Source organism: Pelodiscus sinensis, chromosome 15, assembly GCF_052426305.1.
Source record: "Pelodiscus sinensis isolate ZL-2025 chromosome 15, ASM5242630v1, whole genome shotgun sequence".
In the NCBI taxonomy this organism is placed as follows: Eukaryota; Metazoa; Chordata; order Testudines; family Trionychidae; genus Pelodiscus; species Pelodiscus sinensis.
The window spans coordinates 30,364,076-30,386,455 of NC_143066.1; the positions used below are offsets into that span (position 1 = coordinate 30,364,076).

Genomic DNA, 22,380 nt, shown 5'->3' on the forward strand with positions numbered 1-22,380 from the left:
ACACACTAAGTCATTATATTACATCCACATTCTAGACAGTATAAGAAACAAATAAAACAACAGAGCATCAGCTGATCCCGGATATGGCTCAAGGAAAGAGAAAAATCAGATTTGCTTTCTTATAAAGCACTTTGTCAGAAACTCAAGATCCTCTCCTGGGAGCTTTCAAATCAACTGTAATGGAAGATTTAAGAACATACCTGATTGCCTATATTTTAAGACAGAAAATATTAGACAAAAGAAAGGAGATCTTGTCAATTTTATAAACTGAACTCAAATAATTGTGACTTAGCAGGTTTTAAGAGTTTTCATTTGAGCCAGGTCTTACTGCCTCTTTCATTTGAAGGCATCTTTGAAAATCAAGAAGTAATTTTGATCAGGTTTTTGTTTTTAAGTTAAAATGATCCAGTTGTGACCAGCATGAACAAGCACTTCCAAAGGGCTCTTTTTCCCCTCAATAAAAAGATTCTCTCTGGCTATAAATAAATTAAGACAAAATCATTTTCTGTAACAGACAGTGAGCAGCAGCTATCAAAATCAGTAACTGTTAAAACATTGCCACCTCCACTTTTATTTTTACTTTGGTCATTTGTTTTTGTTTTTTTAAAAGATATCCAACTGTTTTTTCAGCTTACGCCTCCTAACAAATCCATGAACCAATTTAGCTGGCTGCCTGTTTGGCTAACAATTTTTACAACTGGCTAAAACATTTCAGTAGCAGTTAAAGAGCATTTATAGTAAACTTTATTGCCTTGCTTGAATCCTACTTGTCATTAATACTGGATGGCAGGGACAATGATTATCCCCTGAACCAGAACCTACCAGACACCTCAGGAGGCATGTTAGTAAAAGCAGGCTGAGATGAACAGAGGGTGTTTAACCAGTGCTGAACTATAGGACATTTGACTGCTTTGTGTTCAACATGTTTATGCTCAAAGTAGTCATTTTGCATGTTGCTATCGCTTGATCATGTCAGACAACACATTGGCAACACAAAAAGCCACAAACTCAAAAAACCTTTTAGATGTATGCTGAGGTGTTGCTTCTAACAAGAACAGACTTACGGAGTCAAGGAAATGAAAAGGCTTTGGAAAGAGAAGAGAGTGAGCACAGGGGTTCAGGTGACAGCACATTCTACTGAAGAATTACATTTCCTTCTTGCAGTGAATAGCCATGCTTAAAAATACTGCCACCTGTAAACAGCTCAGCCTGGGAAGTAAACAGATAGAGAGAGGCAAACAAACCCACGTCTCCTTATGAAACACCTAAGAATAGTAACATTAAAGATTGTATTGCATTAAGATATACTTTTCTACTCGTGGTTGCAGCAATAACAATATAGCCAACAGGTCTCTGGAGAAGTTCCAAGAACAAAGGACTCAGTCATTATTTAGTTTGTAAGCTCTTTGGGAAATGGACTGCATTTTTATTCTGTGTTTGTACAATGTATAGATCCATCAGGTCCTGATCAATGATTGTGACTCCTTACAAAGTAACTAATCCCAAAAGAAAAGTTTGATTAACCAAGACGACTACTGAATAAAGTACATATCTCATAGATTAAGTTTGTGGGGGATGCCAGTATCAATACAACAACTTCTACAATTCCAAAGTTAAAACAAATTACTTCCCTTCATGTCAAACCTCCAAGAAAGCTTAAACAAAATAAAAACACAATCCCTACTTCTCTGGGGGTCAGAAGCAAAATATATAATTCATACCTTCTGATGTAGATGGTCTATTCAGATAGGGAATCAAATTGAGTTACTTAAAAGATTTGGATCCTTGTAGTATTTCCTGCAGAAATCCCTGAAATCCTCAGACCAACTTGACTTAACCAGATTTGGTAGCCAAAAAAGCAGAATTAACATGTTCCTCTCAAACCAGGCCTACATTTAGAGGTGCAAGAATCAGTGTTGGATCTATTATACCAACATGTGAATACTGTCACTTAGAACATGGACCAAGCCAAACTCAAATCAGGAGTCTAACAGTGATTGGCACACAAGGTAACTTGATGCAGAATGCCGCAAGGACACGGATTATAATTCCCTCAGTCCTGCACTAGTGTAAAATATCACAATGCCTATACAGTCCAGTTATGGTGGCAGAGTCTGGATAATTTTATACCAGTTACATCACAGTAACAAATTAGCTTGCAAAAAACACTCAACCCCAAATTCAGGAAGCAGACGGAAGGTGCAGTAGTTCAGGCACACTGCTCCTATGATTGTTCAAGAGTTGCGTACTATCAGAATGCCACTAGCTAAAGGCAGAAATTCAAAGTCTTCTCACATGACCCATCAAGACAAATTTCAAAGTCTTTGCAATGATCTTTTCCACTTGCCTAATCACAATCACTTGAACCCAAGGATTTCTAATCCTCTTCTACTGCTTTGTCTCTTTAGCTTTTAAAGGTGAAAATGGTTGGGAAAGCAGCTTACATTCCATCTGAACCCTGAATTCATTTCAGCCTAGGAAGTAAGCATGATTAAAGTGTTCCACATATTTATACACCTCCAATCCTCAAGACTATCCCACAATCTGCGGTTTTCCTTTAAATCACAAATATAATCTTCAACATCAGCTTAGTAAAGATAATGACAATACAGATGATTTCTTGGAGGCAACAGGACAAAATGAAGAGCAGCAAGCATCTTGGACTGCAGCCTTTTATTTTCTGTTCACTTATATTAAAAGTAACAAATTCCTGCAACACACCATTTGTTGGCATCACCTACCTGTTTGTGATGGTACAGTTCTGCTCTTTCAACACAAGCTCCCTCTGCTGCAGGGCAACAATCTGTCTCGAGAGATCATCAGGGGTTCTAAACAATTAAACAATAATGGAAACAGTTAAACATAGACATGTCAGTGGCTGAAGTCCGAGATTTGACTGTATAAAAAGGATCACACAGAGAGGCAGATAAGATTGGTGCTATAGGCTAAGGCTGACACAGTCTATTACAACAACTGAACTATCACTGGTTTGTGTATTGTCAAGCACACACAGTCAGTTGTATTCATTAGGACATCAAACCCCTGCTGCACTCTAAGCCTACCCCTTCCAGTCAATAGAACATCAGGCCCATCACTTCGTACAGAATCACGCTCTCAGGCTTTGTCTATACTAACCCCTGCTGTCAATCTATGTGACAAATAGCATAGCTGAAGTTGGCATACTTGTTGCAGCATCTTGCATGCGGTAAGGATGCAAGGGCCTTAGCAACAAGGGGAGAAATGTCTTCAGTCGACAGAATTAACCAATAAACCTACGCTTACTGGTTAATTGTGTAGTCGTCTACACGTTGACATCCCTACCAAAAAGTGCACTGTAATTATCTCTGCCTATATGAAATGCCTCAAAACAGCTCCTAAAGACACAGCTCCTTCTGTTTAGATGGACAGTGAGCATGTATGCAATAGGAAAATCCATACTATTATAAAGGTAGTCTTCTCACAGAAGAGTGGAAGTAGATGGTGAACAGTGATTTTATACCAGAAACAGTCGTAAGACCCCAGAATTCACTTTGACTGTGTTGTCAAACCAACTAAGCATTCAAGATAACAAAAGGTTGCAGATCTACTTTAGTTACTTTTTAAACCTCAAGAAAGTAAATTAAATTTTAAATTTTAAAGAGATTTAGAAAATGAATCTTTGAGCCTGCACATGTAGAATATTTTAATACACTGAACAACACTGCCCTCTCCAGGATGGAATACACTAAACTAGTTGACATAACTGAGCTTGAAAAGAAGAGACACACAATTTAACACATCAAGCAAGCATTGTTTTTGAAGTTAAAGGCTTTACATTGATTTCCAAAACTGGAGAGGTTATGGAATAGTCGAATAGAGTATCAACTTCTCACTCCTTCCCCCTCTCCCCCCACCCCCCGGCAGCAAAGGGGGGTCGGGAGGGCAACAGGAGCTGGTGCCGGGGTGGGTGGCTTAAAAGCCAAATTCCCCCCAGAACCAGTTCCGCAGTTGCTGCCTTGCCCCCTTCACTCACCAATATGGGTGCCACAGAAACATGGTGAGAATACCATGTTTGCTGCGTATCATATGTTAATGTGGGCTCCTGCAGGGGAGGAGTGTTGAGAAGAGGAAACAGTCTTAGCATCATCATGGTAGTCGCTGTCATGTGATAGAGTAGGTGATCGTAGTGAGAGAGGGGAGTTTCACATTGATAGGGGAGAGTGAGAATGATGTCATGATATAGTCCCATAAGGAGATCTGGCTCTTGGTTCCTGGTTCATTACTGGAGCAGTCTAGTCCTGAGTGCATGCTGAGGAACAGTGGCGGCTTGATGATGTTTGCCATGGTGCCAATGTGGTTGGTGCCAGCCGAGGAAGCATCAGCGCCAGCGATGGTGGCAGTGACTCGGAGCTCGGAATGCGAGACTGAGTTAGGTGGATTTTAACCTGGCCTTCCTTGGTGCCGCTGGTGCTTGCAGTGCTGGGGATGATGGCAGTGCCGGGAATGCTGGTGGTGCTCACGATGCTGAGGTTATCTTAGAAGTTGCTGAGCTCCAAGTGGGTGCTCTTTTTGGTGCTGGGATAGCCACGGCCATGCTCTGTTTAGATTGCAGCGTGGATCCTGTTATTGATGTGGCACAGGGCCTCTGAATACCCAAAGTGCCTGTCTTATCTCCCATGTTAATTTTTTGTTTTGATAACACCTTCAGCTCAGTAGAGCTTGAAGGTTTTTCCCCAAGAAGAAGGGGTATCTGAATAATTAGTACCCTCTTTATCCAACTGAGGTTGAAGCATTCTGTCAAAAAGTAACATGTGCAATCTTAGCGCTCTCTCTCTTTGTAAGCCCTGGCTGTGAGGCTGTACCAATGGATGCACTTCTGGGGGACATGGCTCTCACCCAGGCAGCGGATATATTTGGCATGGCTGTCAGACGCAGGCATAGAAACCCAGCATTTCTCAAATTTTTTAAACCAGGAGATCCCAGCATGTCATCAGTTGATGGAGTTTCTTCTTTTCTCTTCCAGCTCGCCCCCCCCCCTTTTTTTTTTTAAGAGGCCTGAAGAGGCCTGTGGTTCACCATGCATTGTTCCTGAGGGATTATGCAATGACTGACTGCGAAATCTAAGCAACTATTTACACTAAAAATTAACTATCTATATAATTTTTTTTAACTATTAAAAGAACAAAAAGAACAGTTAACTTCCTAATACTAATTTTCTCTCCACAGAAGTGAAGAGAAGTGAGAGGTTGGAGCTCCATCTGCAGCTGAGGGTTGCAACGAAGGAACTGAGAGAAGTCGGGCTGCGTGCATGAACTCCAAAGACACGAACAGCATGTTTCACCCTTGCGCATGCATGGTCCGACTACACAGTGCTAGAAAAGTCACTGATCTTCAGCACTAGGATGAGCCTGACACCAACAGTGGATCACCCACGGGGACATCACTCAAAGAAGAACCAGGCTTTAGCCTCAAGAACTCTGATCCTAGTCACAAGAAATGCTGATTTTCTTTCCCCACTGGATACCTAGAAAGTCCTGGGCTAGAGGAGGGAATAAAAAGGAAAGATAGGACAGGAATCGCAAATGACAAGGGGAATTTTCTTTCTTATAAACCAATTATGTTCACCTTTCCACTACTTCCTCTATCTCCTAGTAGTTGTTCCATAACAGTACTCACTAGAATCAGGAACATGAACTCCTGCCATTAGACAGGGATATAATCTTTTGCAACTCTGACTCATGTCGTGTAACTAATGCCAGGAAATAGTCAGTCTGTTACCAGTACTCCTACGTTTCCCACATATTATACAGTGACAGAGGTAAACAGTATCTCTGGCAAAAATTGAGCAAATTAAGTCATTTGAATCTCTTAAGTTGGAAGCGAATGAAGCAGAAAACCCAAGAGGGGTAGGGAATGGCAGCACTTCCAAGATTTAGCAGAAGAAAGGAACAGCACAGAACAATCTTCCACATGCATTTACATGGCATGATCAGACACACTAGAGATGTAAATTTATTCCAGAGGCTTTGGCTACACTAACACCCCCCACCTTAATCTAGTCAACAACTTCAGCTAAGCAAATCGCATAGCTAAAGTTGACATAATTATGGCCGTGTCCTCTGTGTAGTAAGGCCAATGGGACTGCTCTCCCATTGACTCTGGCTATGCTTCTTGTCCTAGTGGAGTGACAGATTCAACCAGAGAGTGCTCGAAGATTGATTTATTATGTCTAAGCAGACATGATAAATAATTTGCTGGTGGATCAATCACTGCAGTTTTGATCCACCACTAGTGAAGATAAGAGGAACCAAAAAAAGATGCATCTGTGAACTTACAGATTAAGGCCTTATCCATTCTAGAGGTCTCAGCCATCAGTAACAATTTTTCAGTGTAATCCCCCACACTAGAGATAGACAAAAAATCTGGAAGTCACTATTTGTACCTATGCCTGATACTAGGATTTAAGTTGCATCCATACAAAATTCCTTAATAGAGGATTTGCTTGCTTGCAATAGATGTTTCCACTGGAACAGTTACACTGGTGGCTGACCAATAATGACTATATATCGAGGATAAATCACGACTATGATCTAAAGCTTGTCTATTCAAACATTTCACGAATTCATTCCATGCAAAAATGCCACCAAGGAAAGACAGTTTCAGGAAACCAGGTACGAAGTAAGACTATTGATCATTATGAATTTTTGTATTACAGCTAAGATATTCAAATTTAAACAATTTAAAAGAAGGACTAATTAGAAGCCCAAATTATTTACTGTGTTACATACAAAAAAAGATGTGGAAAATATAGTATGTGATCAAGTAATTATCGACTATCATAAATCATACACACAAGGAAGATGAATCATTTGTAAAGGCAACTTTAATTCTAGAATTTCCTATTTTGGGGTGCCTGCCTTTATATGTATGTATTTTGTAATATACTGGTTTTTTATTAAAAGGTATTAGAAATTTCATCATATCGATTCCCATTAAGTTCATTAGCAAAGTACATTCATTCATAGAATTTAAGGAAAGAAGGGACCGTTAGACCCTATTAGCTAACCTCCTGGGCCATAGAATTTCATTCAGTTACTTCAGTATTGAGCACAAAAACTTTATGACATTTAGACCTTCAGCACAGGTCCTAACTCAGTCTCCCCATGCATTTCAGATAGGCTGAATGTATGGCCCTGGGATGGAGCATGCTCTGTGAACAAAGGGCATACTCAGGCTGGGCAGCACAGACCTATAGTAACATCGAGCATTCTCGGTGTAAGAAGAATCTTCAAAGAATTTAGTTAGTATTTCATAACGAGACAGTGTGGCATGTGTGAGCTGCAATTCTCAGAGGCTTACAGTTACAACTCATCCCAATGTGAGCAGATTTTCACAATGACAAAACACAAACCCCAGAAACCAGAAAGACCACTGCTGCCAAATGTCCCTGCTGCACATTACTAGAACTTCTCAGTGAAACAGTTGTAAGACCTTTTAAATATGAACAAAACACAAGTTCTGTAATTTTGCTCCAAGAAATCACTGAATTTTTTTTTTTTAAGTGTCAACAAAAATATCAGCTGGAGGCAGCCTCCCAGCATGGAATATTTCCGTTAAAGTTTGGCAAACTTATAAGCAACTGAAAAACAATTGTGTTTTAATGGAAAACGATACAAAAAATGATTTTCAGAAATAGCAGCTGCCAACCGATTTCCAATAAAAGGCCAAATTATCCTCCTCTGTCATGGGATTCAGGTCAACAATCTGACCTTTGACCTAGTTTTATCAATTAGCTGATTGGGATTTGTGTTTACTATTCGGTGAAACACTTTACTAGCACTTGATTTAAAAAGAGTGTTCGAATTGATGGTTAAATTAATAGATATTACCTTCTGCTATCTAACGGGTGTTAGCTTTCTATAAACTAACACATATGACTGGGCCAGGAAATAAAATTGGCCTCTTACAAATAAAAGTCACACACTTAATTATAGATTCCAAAAATTATTCACATCAAAATCCAAGTGAGATCACATACGGTGCCTTCTAGGTCATCAAAGCCACACGCCTCACACTTTTCCCGTTTTACTTTTTAAACATAGGCACATGTAATGAAACTAAACCAGCCCAGTTTTGGTACCACATTTCACTCTACTAGCAATGAACCTTCACTGATGTAAATCATCCTCTCTCTTCATAGATTTATGTAAACAGTGGTGAATGAAAAAATAACCACCTGTCAGCATCCCAGTACTCACTGAACATTTGTGCACTGGCTTGCCTCAAGCCTTTCCATTAGCTGCACTGACAATTACACAACCCAGTAACTATAACACAGTTCATACCAGTGAATATTAGAGAATCAACCAGATAATTTTGAAACAATCTGCCTTGTAAAATAAGCTACTAAGCTCATATTCACGTTTTTCCTGTACTCAGTACTGCTTCCAAGAAGCTAAAGCATCTAGTGTTTCTCTCCACTTTTCCCCCAATATTTCCCAGGCACATAAATCTAGATTATTCATGGAACAAGCCACTCCTTACATTGTCTAACATGTATCAGTGCAAATTCACAGACAAATATTTTTCATAGTATAATGGAGAATATAGGCCTGTGATTCCACATTGCAATTTTGATTGAATTGCACTACTCTAAATACAGACTATAGATTTTGGCGTGCAAGACTGCTAGTATTTATTCCTCCACTAAATGATTATAAAGAATGGACAGAAAGGCAAATTAAAATATACCAAGTAGCCTCTGTATCTGAATTCTAGTCTGACTCTCGAGCAAAATACAAGGAGCTGAAAGCTGGATGCTGCTTCCCTTCACCCCTGCTCAGAGATCAAATCTCCTTCTGCAATAAACCTTAAAACAAAATTCTGCTTTCCAGTATCTGGGAAGCAATACCCAAGCACTCAGGAGCATTTGATATCAATTTAGAAACAAGGTTTTTGCCCTAAGGTACAAATTAGCCCAGAAAGGCTTAGAGCAGAAGTAAGGCAGTCAAGAGACAAAATTACACTTTGAAGTACAGATAATTTAAAAAGGAGCAATTTAATAATGATAAAAACTCCACAACTGTTCAAATGAAGTGAAAAATTAACTTAATGGGATGCCCATCCAAATCATTCTGCTTCACTCAATGAGCTTTCAAGCTTCCATTGGCAAACTTTATGCCAAGATGTTCTTCACCCACTCAACTGGAATTTTGTAAAAAAATTGCCAGAAAGTTTCTTTGTTGTGCTGTGTTAGTTAAGAGGCTATTATCATTTCCATTATAAACTCCAATACTTTGGCACTTAGAACTAGATGTTTTTAAAGCACTGAGCTGAGATCACTAAACAGCCTAGATGCCAACCTTTTTCTGTAATAAAACATAAAATGAAAAATGGATAAAATGTTATTTAATTTATAATAGATTAGAATTAAATATTACTTACTGCAAGTGTTTCACAGTTATACAGCAAAGGGAAAATATTTGACTTGAGTTAGATCTTTTTACCTATGAATGTGCAAAGTAAAAATAAGGCCATATTGATTAAAAAATAATTTGTGCTACTGTGTTTTGAGGATTGAGGCCGTTTAGATTTTTTGTTCTTAAATAAACTGTTGAAGCTATCCAGGTATTTATATTTTATAATGCAGTGCACTCCATTTATAAAAATAACTGATATAAGCAGGGCTCGACAAATAATGCAATCTACTCACCTGTGGCAAGTAGATTACAACCTGGAAAAGCCGGGTCCTGGATATAAGTTAGGCGAGTCCTGGATATAAGCGTCAACCACATACAGTGATCAAAAACATTTGGACAAAATCATTCCTATACAAACTAAATATGCTGCTTGTAAGAATCAACCATTTATAAAAATCAAATAGTCTGGGATGAATGTGATTCTTATAAAAGAAGTGCACTGTGTTAAAATGCACTAAGCAGCAATTTTTGCTCAGGTATAACTGTTTTAAAGTGTCTTCATGCAACATTTTTGCATATTGCTTTAACTCTACCAGAATACAAAGGAGGGATGTTTAATTTCAAATTAGCCCAAATTAATTGATTTCAAGAAAGAGGTGCAGCAGGGCTGCTTAGGTCTCCACTTACATGGGTTCTCTGCTGAGCCTCTCCCTTTGAAATGTACAAGAATCGAAGATGGCTCTTCTGCATTTCAAAAAGAGAGGTGCAGCAGTTGGGATGCCACCTCCCCTGCCTCCCATGGAGACAGTGCTGGGTAGAACCAGCATTTAAAAGAGAGAGGCAGCAAGGGGCGGGGGGGGGGGGGGGGGGGAGCGACTAGTTGAGTCACTACTCGACTACACAATAAGTTTATGCTTAAAGGGTAGTTGACTAGTCACTTACATCCCTAATCCAGACACATTCTAGGCTCCGCAACTCAGCACATTTAAATTCATATTGAATTGAAGCAAGGCATGCCCCAATTTTTGGCACAAAACTTTAATTTAATTCAAGGTTTTCAAGAATCCAGCTCCATAGGATACTTAGTCATAGAATACTAGGACTGGAAGGGACCTCGAGAGCTCATCAAGTCCAGTCCCCTGCACTCATGGCAGGACCAAATACTGTCTAGACCATCCCTGATAGACATTTATCTAACCTACTCTTAACTATCTCCAGAGATGGGGATTCTACAACCTCCCAGGGCAATTTATTCCAGTGTTTGACCACCCTGACAGTTAGAAACTTTTTCCTAATGTCCAACCTAAACCTCCCTTGCTGCAGGTTAAGCCCATTGCTTCTTGTTCTATCCTCAGAGGCCAAGATGAACAAGTTTTCTCCCTCCTCCTTATGACACCCTTTCAGATATCTGAAAACTGCTATCATGTCCCCCCTCAATCTTCTCTTTTCTAAACTAAACAAAACCAATTTCTTCAGCCTTCCCTCACAGATCATGTTCTCTAGACATTTAATCATTCTTGTTGCTCTTCTCTGGACCCTCTCCAATTTTTCCACATCTTTCTTGAAATGCGGTGCCCAGAACTGGACACATTACTCAAATTGAGACCTAACCAGCACAGAATAGAGAGGAAGAATGACTTCTAGTGTCTTGCTCACAACACACCTGTTAATACATCCCAGAATCATGTTTGCTTTCTTTGCAACAGCATCATACTGCTGGCTCATATTTAACTTGTGGTCCACTATAACCCCTAGATCCCTTTCTGCCATACTCCTTCCCAGACAGTCACTTCCCATTCTGTATGTGTGAAACTGATTGTTCCTTCCTAAGTGGAGCACTTTGCATTTGTCTTTATTAAACTTCATCCTATTTATCTCACACCATTTCTCCAATTTGTCCAGGTCATTTTGATTTATGACCCTATCCTCCAGATTAGTCACAATCCCTCCCAGCTTGGTATCATCTGCAAACTTAATAAGAGTACTTTCTATACTAATATCTAAATCGTTGATGAAGATATTGAACACAGCTGGTCCCAAAACAGACCCCTGCAGAACCCCTCTTGTTATGCCTTTCCAGCAGGATTGTGAACCATTAATAACTACTCTCTGAGTACGGTTATCCAGCCAGTTATGCACCCACCTTATAGTAGCCCCATCTAAGTTGAATTTCCCTAGTTTATTGATAAGAAGATCATGTGAGGCCGTATCAAACGCCTTACTAAAGTCTAGGTATACCACATCCATTGCTTCTCCCTTATCCATAAGACTCATTATCCTATCAAAGAAAGCTATCAGGTTGGTTTGACATGATTTGTTCTTTACAAATCCATGCTTGGTGTTCCCTAGCACCTTGCCACTTTCCAAGTGTTTACAGATGATTTCCTTAATTACTTGCTCCATTATCTTCCCTGGCACAGAAGTTAAACTAACTGGTCTGTAGTAAAGTAGTATAAAACAGTGACTATACAGTTACGGACTAAGGATAGTGTCTGAATGCTTGTTAACAAAAATCAAATGTTAGAAACAGACTACCAGGCTCTATTGCTTCTCTGTGTCAAATCCCTAAGCCCTAATCCTAATGCTCTTACCTGTTAAAGGCACTTGCAAAATAAAAAAAGAATTCCTTGTGCCATTTTCTGCTTCTTTCTGATGTTAAAGCATCGTGAAAGAATTTACAATCCTTTTTCTAGCTCAAAAAGAAGTTTTTCGTCTACTTTTACATTCTGAAATCCAAGTTACTTCACAGCTGGATAACTATAACCATCTCTACCCTACAAGCATGGCCCTACCAAATTAATGATCCATTTTGTTCAATTTCACAGTCATATGACTTTAAAAACTGTAAATTTCATAATCTCAGTTGCCAATCTAGACACGCTTTTGCACAAAAAAGCCCCAATCGTGACAATGGCAAATCTGAGCTGACTTTTGCCCACGGAAGCAGCATAGTATTTCCACAAGAAGCACTGATTTCTTACATGAGATCGTCAGTGTTCTTGCGGAAATTCAAGCGGCCAGTGTAGACAGCTTCCAAGTCTAGACACAGCCAGGATGTTTAGAGCTGGGAGCCAGACCACAGCTGTATAAAAGTTTTCAAAGCCACTAGAAACCTAGCTAGGTTGACCAAATTTTTAAATGTAAACCTGTGTTCCAAAATTCTAAGCATACACCAGGCCTATCATGTATGAAGAAAAACAGTAAAATGGCAATCTCACAAGAAGAGTGAACTAAGATAGAAAGGGATTTTAGTCAGTCTATTTAAAATTGTTTTTTGTGTGATTTAACACCAATTTTATCATAGAATCATAGAGCTGGAAGAGACCTCAGAAGGTCATCAAGTCTAGCCCCCGTTCTAGGCAGGACCAATCCCAATTAAATCAACCCTGCCAGGGCTTTGTCAAGCCGAGACTTAAACACCTCTAGGGATGGAGACTCCACTACTTCCCTAGGTAACCCATTCCAGTACTTCACTACCCTCCTAGTAAAATAATTTTTCCTAATATCCAACCTGGACCTCTCCCACCACAACTTGAGACCATTGCTCCTTGTTCTGCCATCTGTCACTACTGAGAACAGCTTTTCTCCATCCTCTTTGGAACCTCTCTCAGGAAGTTAAAGGCTGCTATCAAATCCCCCCTCACTCTTCGCTTCTGCAGACTAAACAGACCCCACTCCCTCAGCCTCTCCTCATAAGTCATATGCTCCAGCCCCCTAATCATCTTGGTTGCCCTCCGCTGGACCCTCTCCAATGCGTCCACATCCTTTTTGTAGCGGGGGGCCCAGAACTGGACACAATACTCCAGATGTGGCCTCACCAGAACCAAATAAAGGAGAATAATGACATCTCTGGATCTGCTGGCAATGCTCCTCTTAATGCAACCTAATATACCATTAGCCTTCTTGGCTACAAGGGCACATTGTTGACTCATATCCAGCTTCTCATCCACTGTAACCCCCAGGTCCTTTTCTGCAGAACTACTACTTAACCAGTTGGTCCCCAGCTTGTAACTATGCTTGGGATTCTTCTGTCCCAAGTGCAGGACTCTGCACTTGTCCTTGTTGAGCCTCATCAAATTTCTTGTGGCCCAATCCTCCAATTTGTCTAAGTCACTCTGGACCCTATCTCTGCCCTCAAGCTTATCTACCTCTCCCCCTAGCTTAGTGTTATCTGCAAACTTGCTGAGGGTGCAATCCATCCCCTCATCCGGGTCATTAATAAAGATACTGAACAAAACCGGTCCTAGAACCGAACCTTGGGGCACTCCGCTAGAAACCGACCACCATCCTGACATCGAGCTGTTGATCACTACCCGCTGGGCCCGGCCTTCTAGCCATCTTTCTATCCATCTTACCGTCCATTTATCCAATCCACATTCCCTTAACTTGCTGGCAAGAATATTGTGGGAGACCGTATCAAAAGCCTTGCTAAAGTCAAGGTATATAACATCCACTGACTTCCCCATGTCCACCGAGCCAGTTACCTCATCACAGAAGCTAATCAGATTGGTCAGGCATGACTTGCCCTTTGTGAATCCATGCTGACTATTCCTGATCACTTTCCTTCCGTCCAAGTGCCTCAAATGGATTCCTTAAGGATCCCTTCCATGATTTTTCCAGGAACCGAGGTAAGACTGACCGGCCTATAGTTCCCTATATCGTCCTTTCCCTTTTTTGAAGATGGGCACTACATTTGCCTTTTTCCAATCATCCACGATTTCTCCCGATCTCCACGACTTTTCAAAGATAATAGCCAAAGGCTCCACAATGACATTTGCCAACTCCCTCAGTACCCTCGGATGCATTAAGTCCGGACCCATGGATTTGTGTACATTTAGCTTTTTTAAATAGTTCCTAACCTATTCTTTACCCACCACAGGTTGTCCATCTTCATCCCATCCTGCGTCACTTAGCGCACAAGTCCAGGAGACAACATTGTCCGTGTATACAGAGGCAAAGAAAGCACTGAGTACTTCAGCTTTCCCCACATCATCTGTCACTAGGTTACCGCCTTCATCCAGTAGGGGTCGCACACCCTCTCTGATCACCTTCTTCTTGTTAACATGCCTGTAGAAACCTTTCTTGTTATCCTTCACATCCTTAGCCAGTCGCAATTCCATCTGCGCTTTCGCCTTCCTGATAACCCCCCAGCACTCTCGAGCTATACATTTAAACCCCTCCTTGGTCATTTGTCCAAGTTCCCACTTTTTCTAAGCTTCCTTTTTGTGCTTAAGTTCACCAAGGATTTCCCCTGTAAGCCAGTCCGGTCTCCTACCATGTTTGCCTCTCTTGCTACACGTTGGGATGGTTTCTTTCTGTGCCTTCAATAAGGCTTCTTTAAAATACTGCCAGCTGTCCTGGACTCCTTTCCCCTTCATGTTAGCATCCCAGGGGATTCTGCCCATCAGATCTCTGAGGAAGTCAAAATCTGCTTTTTTGAAGTCCAAGGTGTGTATTTTACTACTCTCTTTTCTTCCTTTGGTCAAGATCCTGAAATCTACCATCTCATGATCACTGCTTCCCAGGTTTTCACCCAAAGCTACTTCCCCTATTAGTTCCTCCCTGCTTGTGAGCAGAAGGTCAAGCTGCACACGGCCCCTGGTCGGATCCTTCAGCACTTGTGTCAAGAAGTTATCCTCAACATTGCCTGTGTACTACCGTATTGGTTTCCCAACAGATGTCAGGGTGATTAAAGTCCCCCACAAGAACCAGGGCCTGCGATCTGGAAGCTTCGCTCAGTTGTCCGAAGAAAGCCTCATCTATCTCATCCACCTGATTCGGTGGCCTGTAGAAGACACCAACCACAACATCACTGCTGTTGTTTGCACCTTTAAACTTAACCTATAGACTCTCGACAGGTTTTTCTCCCTCTTTATACTGGAGTTCAGAGCAATCATAGTGCTCTCTTACATATAGTGGAACTCCTCCTCCTTTTCTCCCCGCCTGTTCTTCCTAAACAGTCTATACCCTTCCATGACAGCGCTCCAGTCATGCGAGTCATTCCACCAAGTGTCTGTTATCCCAATCAAATCATATCCCAATCAAATCATATTTCTTGGACTGGGCCAGGGTCTCCAGTTCTTCCTGTTTGTTGCCCAGGCTTCTCGCATTAGTGTACAAACACCTCAGGTAACCAGTTGAGCGCCCTATCTTCTCCATTCAAAACCGGGGTTCTCCTTTCTTGCTCGTTCCTCTCTGCATTTCTTCCCGGTATCCGACTTTCCCACTCCCCTCAGGGTTTTGGTCACCGTCTCCCGACGAACCTAGTTTAAAGCCCTCCTCACTAGGTTTGCAAGCCTGCCCGCGAAGATGCTCCTTCCTCTCTTCGTTAGGTGGATCCCATTTCTTCCTAACAATCCTTGTGCCCGGAGCAGAGTCCCGTGGTCGAAGAAACTAAAGCCCTCTCTGCGACACCAACTGCGCAATCATGCATTTATGTCCTCAATTCGACGATCCCTGCCCAGTCCTCTCCCATCAACAGGGAGGATGGACGAGAACACCATTTGCGCTACAAATTCTTGGATCTTTCTTCCCAGCGCTACGTAATCCACAGTAACCCGCTCAAGGTCATTCTTGGCTGTATTATTAGTTCCCACATGGAGAAGCAGGAAGGGGTAGCGACCTGAAGGCTTGATCAGTTTGGTAATCCTCTCAGTCACATTGTGAATGTGAGCTCCCGGTAAGCAGCACACCTCTCGAGATTCCAGGTCCGGACGGCAGAGGGATGGCTTTTAACAACTATTTAACTTCTAATGCTCGACTAACTGCATTTTGAATAAGGAAAATTCACTCCTACAAATTTATGGTTTTAAGAACTAACAAAAAAACCCAGGATAAGTATGCACTGGCATTTTATAGTGCTGCAACTTTCAGGTTCAGAGGTGTGAAAACACATACACACGAGCGCAGCAAGTTACAGCGCTATAAAACGTTAATGTGAATCAGGCTCCCAGCACTGTTAGTTATTTTTCTCATGGAGGTGGTTTATATAGATGCCGGGAGTTCTCTTTATACTTTGTTTTAACTGTGCTTTAAACTTTTAAGTGTAGACCAAGCCCTAAACCTATACTTCCTACTGATCCTTGAGCCCAATCAAAGATGACAAGTTTTTACATGCTTAATATTTCTCCACTAAAATAAGGAATGGAAGGAGAAAACATAGTAGTGAACAGAATAATACTACTGTCTGAAAGAAAGAGGGAGCAACAAGCAATCCCAATTTCTAGAAGTCTCTATCAAGAAAATGCTCTCTGTACTTGGACAGTACAATCAGCAAATTCAGTTCCTTCTGGCACAAATGAAAACTGAATTTGTCACTAAATCCAGCATTTGAAAGTCTGGCTAACCTTATGGATCAGGAAAAAGACTCTTGAAAAATGTAACAATAATTAACTTATCTCTGCTGGACCACGTAAATCAAAAAACACATAATTTGGGGACAAGAGGGAGGCAAGTGGCTAATCCAGATTCCATTCAACATCAGAGATTTTGGACCAAAACAGTTTTTCCCCACATCCCACAAATTAAATCAGTATGGGCATCTCAACAACCGGTTTCCTGTTTCAATTCTGTCTTATCTTATACCAGAGTTCAACAAGGTCTGCTTAGTCTTTAATTTTGGGGAAAAAAATCTAAAGAATAGGGAACTCCACACTACTTAAATCATATCGTAGCATTTTTTTTGGTTGAAATTTTGTTCAAATGTCAAACACAGAAGGATAGGACACAAATCTTTGCAAGAACACACATTATATACTTCAACATACCCTGTGGGTAAAAAGGTTCAGAGTCCTCAAGGAGGGACAAAGCTATATTTTGTTGTGTAGTACAGAACACAACTGATAATAAAGATTGCAAAGTTTTCTGTTTATTTTCAAGAATAATGATGTCAATCATGTTTGCCTTCAAAACGGAGGTCACAGTACTCCACATGACATGACATCAACTATTCAGTTTTGAGATGTCCCACAAGGAAAGAAAAAAAAAGTTATTCACCCTGTGTACACTATGGGAGTTCTTTGAGAAGTGTGTCCCCATGAGTGCTCCACTCTGGGTGCTGGTGGGCCCTCACATCAGTGACCAAAAATTTTTTTAGCAGTGCCCTGACATATCGCACACGTGCTGCAGCATCTCCTTGAGCCATTGGTGTCTGTTAGGAGCACCTGCGGCCCCTCCAATCTTTATCTGCCGTGGTTCCAGCCCAGTGCAAGGCTCCAAAGCAAGGGAAGGAAGGAGTGTAGTGATCTTTGAAAAAAGCTATGATCTTTGAAAAATCATGGAAGACAGGGGAGATACCAGAAGACTGGAAAAGGGCAAATATTGTGCCCATCTATAAAAAGGGGAATAAGAACAACCCAGGAAACTACAGACCGGTCAGTTTAACGTCTGTCCCAGGGAAGATAATGGAGCAGGTAATTAAGGAAATCATATGCAAACACTTGGAAGGTAATAAAGTGATAGGGAATAGCCAGCATGGGTTTGTGAAGAACAAGTCATGCCAAACTAATCTGATAGCTTTCTTTGATAGGATAACGAGCCTTGTGGATAAGGGAGAAGCGGTGGATGTCATATACCTAGACTTTAGTAAGGCATTTGATACGGTCTCGCATGATATTCTTATTGATAAATTAGGCAAATATAACTTAGATAGGGCCACGATAAGGTGGGTGCATAATTGGCTGGATAACCGTAGTCAGAGAGTTGTTGTTAACGGTTCTAAATCCTGCTGGAAAGGGATAACAAGTGGAGTTCCTCAAGGGTCTGTTTTGGGACCCGTACTGTTCAATATCTTCATCGATGATGTAGATATAGGGATAGAGAGTACACTTATTAAGTTTGCAGAGGATACCAAACTGGGTGGGGTTGCAACTTCTTTGGAGGATAGGGACATAATTCAAAATGACCTTAGCAAGTTAGAGAAATGGTCAGAGGTAAACAGGATGACGTTTAATAAAGAGAAATGCAAAGTGCTCCACTTAGGAAGGAACAATCAGTTCCATACATACAAGATGGGAAGCGACTGTCTAGGAAGGAGCATGGCGGAAAGGGATCTAGGGGTCATAGTGGACCACAAGTTGAATATGAGTCAACAGTGTGATGCTGCTGCAAAAAAAGCAAATATGATTCTAGGTTGTAACAAAAAGTGTGTTGTAAGTAAAACTCGTAAAGTCATTCTGCCGCTCTACTCTGCACTAGTTAGGCCTCAGCTGGAGTACTGTGTCCAGTTCTGGGCGCCACATTTCAAGAAAGATGTGGAGAAATTGGAAAGGGTACAGAGAAGAGCGACAAGAATGATTAAAGGTCTAGAGAACATGACCTATGAAGCCAGGCTTCATGAACTGGGCTTGTTTAGTTTGGAAAAAAGAAGATTAAGGGGGGACATGATAGTGGTTTTCAAATATCTAAAAGGGTGTCACAAGGAGGAAGGAGAAAAATTGTTCCTCTTGGTTTCTGAGGACAGGACAAGGAGTAATGGGCTTAAAGTGCAGCAAGGGAGGTTTAGATTGGACATTAGGAAAAAATTCCTAACTGTCAGGGTGGTCAAATATTGGAATAAATTGCCAAGGGAGGTGGTGGAATCTCCCTCTCTGGAGATATTTAAGAACAGGTTATTTAAGAACAACACCATCTGTCAGGGATGGTGTAGATGGAGCTTGGTCCTGCCTTGAGGGCGGGAGGCTGGACTCGATGACCTCTTGAGGTCCCTTCCAGTCTTATGATTCTAGTGAAGCACCCACAGGGACACACATCTCAAAGAACTATTGCACAGGGTGAGTAACTCTTTTCTTCAAGTGATGTCCTCATGGGTGTTCCACTCTGGGTGACTACAGAACAGTGTCTGTATATGGAGGCAGGTTTGGAGCCCTGCCCGTGATATTGACGATAGTACCACTTGTCTGACTGACATTGATTGAGAGATTTCAGAGGTGAGCGTGTAATGTGCACCGAGAATTACATTAGGTCGGTCTTGTCTGATTTTCGTTATTATTGGGTCAATTAAAGGAAGTGGTGGGAATGCATATAGAAGAGATGTGTCCCATTTCAGGAAGAAAACGTCTCCTAGACACCCCATTTCCAGGGCTGCCCCCAACCAGAATAGGTGGCACTTTTGATTGGCTCGGGTTGCAAATAGGTCTATGTCCAATTGTCCCCATTTGTGAAATACCTCTGGCGGAACTCAAGGGTCTAGTTCCCACTCGTGGTGGTCGGAGAAGATGCAACTGAGGTTATCCACCATCACGTTGAGTGACCCCAGGAGGTATGTGGCAATGCGGGTAATGTGGTGCGTGATGCACTAATTCCAAAGTCTCCATGCTTCTGTACAGTGGGAGGTAGATTAGGTTCCACCCTGCCATTTAATGTAGTACAGGCACGTGGTATTGTCTGCCCTGATATTACAGAGCATAAGAACAGCCATATTGGGTCAGATGAATGGTCCATCCAGCACAGTATCCTGTCTGCCAACAGTGGCCGATACCAGATGCCCCAGAGGGATGGGAGAGAACAAGTAATCCTCACATGATCCCTCACCTGTCAGCCACCTCTGGAGAAACAGAAGCTAGGGATACCATTCCTACCCATTCTGACTAATAGCCACTGATGGACCTAACCTCCATGAATCCATCCAGCTCCTCTTTTGAACCTGGTTAAAGTCCTAGCCTTCACCACATCTTCTGGCAAGGAGTTCCACGGGTTGACAGTGCACTGAGTGAAGAAAAACTTCCTTCTGTTTGCTTAAAACCTGCTGCCTATTAATTTCATGTGGAGACCCCTAGTTCTTATATTGTGGGAATAAGTACATAACTTTTCCTTATTCACTTTTTTCACACCAGTCATGATTTTATAGACCTTTATCATTACCCCCCCTTAGTAGCCTCTTTTCTAAGCTAAAAAGTCCAAGTCTTTTTAATATCTCTTCATATGGGACCCATTCCAAACCCCTAATCATTTTTGTTGCCCTTTTCTGAACCTCTTCCAATGCCAATATATCTTTTTTGAGATATATACAATAGTCAAGATGTGGGCATACCATGGTTTCATATACAATCAAAAAAGATGTTCTCTGTCTTATTCTCTATCCCTTCTTTAATGATTCCTAACATTCTATTTGCTTTTTTGACTGCCGCTGCACACTGAGTGGATGTTTTCAGAGAACTATCCACAATGACTCCAAGATCTCTCTCTTAAATAGTTATAACTAAATTAGCCCCCATTATATTGTATGTATAATTGGGATAATTTTTTCCAATGTGCATTACTTTACATTTATCAACAATAAATTTCATTTCCCATTTTGTTGCCCAATCACTTAGTCTGGTGCAATCTTTTTGAAGCTTTTCACAGTCCACTTTGGTCTTAACTATTTAGAGCAATTTGGTATCATCTACAAATTTTGCCACCTCACTGTTTACCCCCTTCTCTAGATCATTTGTAAATAAGTTGAATAGGATTGGTCCCAGGATGAACCCTTGGGGGACCCCACTAGTTATCTCTCTCCACTCTGAAAACTGAACATTTATTCCTACCCTTTGTTTCCTATCTTTTATCCATGAGTAGACCTTCTCTATTACCCCATGATAACTTACTTTACTTAAGAGCCTTTGGTGAGGGATCCTGTCAAAGGCTTTTTGGAAATCTAAGTATACTATATCCACTGGATCCTCTTTGTCCACATGTTTGTCGACCCCCTCAAAGAAATCTAGCAGATTAGTAAGCATGATTTCCCTTTACAGAAACCATGTTGACTTTCCCCCAACAAATTACCTTCATCTATGTGTCTGACAATTTTATTCTTTACTATTGTTTCGACTAATTTGCCCGATACTGATGTTAGACTTACCAGTCTGTAATTGCCAGGATCATCTCTAGAGCCCCCTTTAAATATTGGTGTTACATTCGTTATCTTCAGATCATTAGGTACAGAAGCTGATTTAAAAGTTAGGTTACAAACCACAGTTAATAGTTCCGCAATTTCACATTTGAGTTCTTTCAGAACTCTTGGGGCAAATGCTATATAGTCCTGATGACGTGCTACTGTTAAGTTTATCAATTTGTTCCACAACCTCCTCTAATGACACGTCAATCTGGGTCAATTCCTCAGATCTGTCACCTAAAAAGAATGGCTCACATTTGGGAATCTCCCCAATATCCTCAGCCATGAAGATAGAAGCAAAGAATTCATTTCCCTTCTCTGCAATGACTTTATCTTCTTTGAGTACTCCTTTAACATCTCAACTGTGTAAGGGCCCCACTGGTTGTTTAGCTGGCTTCCTGCTTCTGATGTACTTAAAAAACATTTTGCTATTACTTTTTGAGTTTTTGGCTAGCTGTTCTTCAAACTCCTTTTTGGCTTTTCTTATTATATTTTTACACTTAATTTGACAAAATTTATGCTCCTTTCTATTTTCTTCACTGCTTCTTTTGCTTCGTTGTTAAACAACGGTGGCACTTTTTGGTTCTCTCACTGTGTTTTTTAATTTGGGGTATACATTTAAGTTGGGCCTCTATTATGATGTCTTTAAAAAGTTTCCATGCAGCTTGCAGAGATTTTACTTTTGTCACTGTACCTTTTAATTTATGTTTAACTGTCTTCCTCATTTTTGTGTAGTTTTCTGAAATTAAATGCTATAGTGTTGGGCTGCTGAGGTATTTTTTTTCCACCACAGGGATGTTAAGTTTTATTACATTATGGTCACTATTTCCAAGTGGTCTAGTTATATTTACCTCTTGAACCAGATGCTATGCTCTACTTAGCACCAAATCAAGAATAGCCTCTCCCCTTGTGGGTTCCAGAACCAGTGGTTCCAAGAAACAGTCATTTAAGGTGTCAAGAAATTTTACCTCTGCATCCTGTCCTAAAGTGACATGTACCCAGTCAATATGGGGATAATTGACATCCTTCATTATTATGGAGTTTTTTAATTTTATAGCCTCTCTAATCTCCCCTAGCATTTCATAGTCACTATCACGATCACGTGGTCTT

The 22,380-nt window shown here is 40.9% G+C and overlaps 1 protein-coding gene across 5 annotated transcripts in view; it reads right to left on the bottom strand.

The window, feature by feature from the left end:
* Positions 1–22,380, bottom strand: part of MAD1L1 (mitotic arrest deficient 1 like 1) — a 749,374-nt gene that overhangs the window by 659,753 nt on the left and 67,241 nt on the right. For all 5 annotated transcript variants that reach the window (XM_075899591.2, XM_075899593.2, XM_006112872.4 and 2 more), the window contains exon 10: positions 2,742–2,828. In XM_075899591.2, coding sequence (XP_075755706.2) covers positions 2,742–2,828 — 87 coding nt within the window. The remainder of the gene's footprint in view (positions 1–2,741; positions 2,829–22,380) is intronic.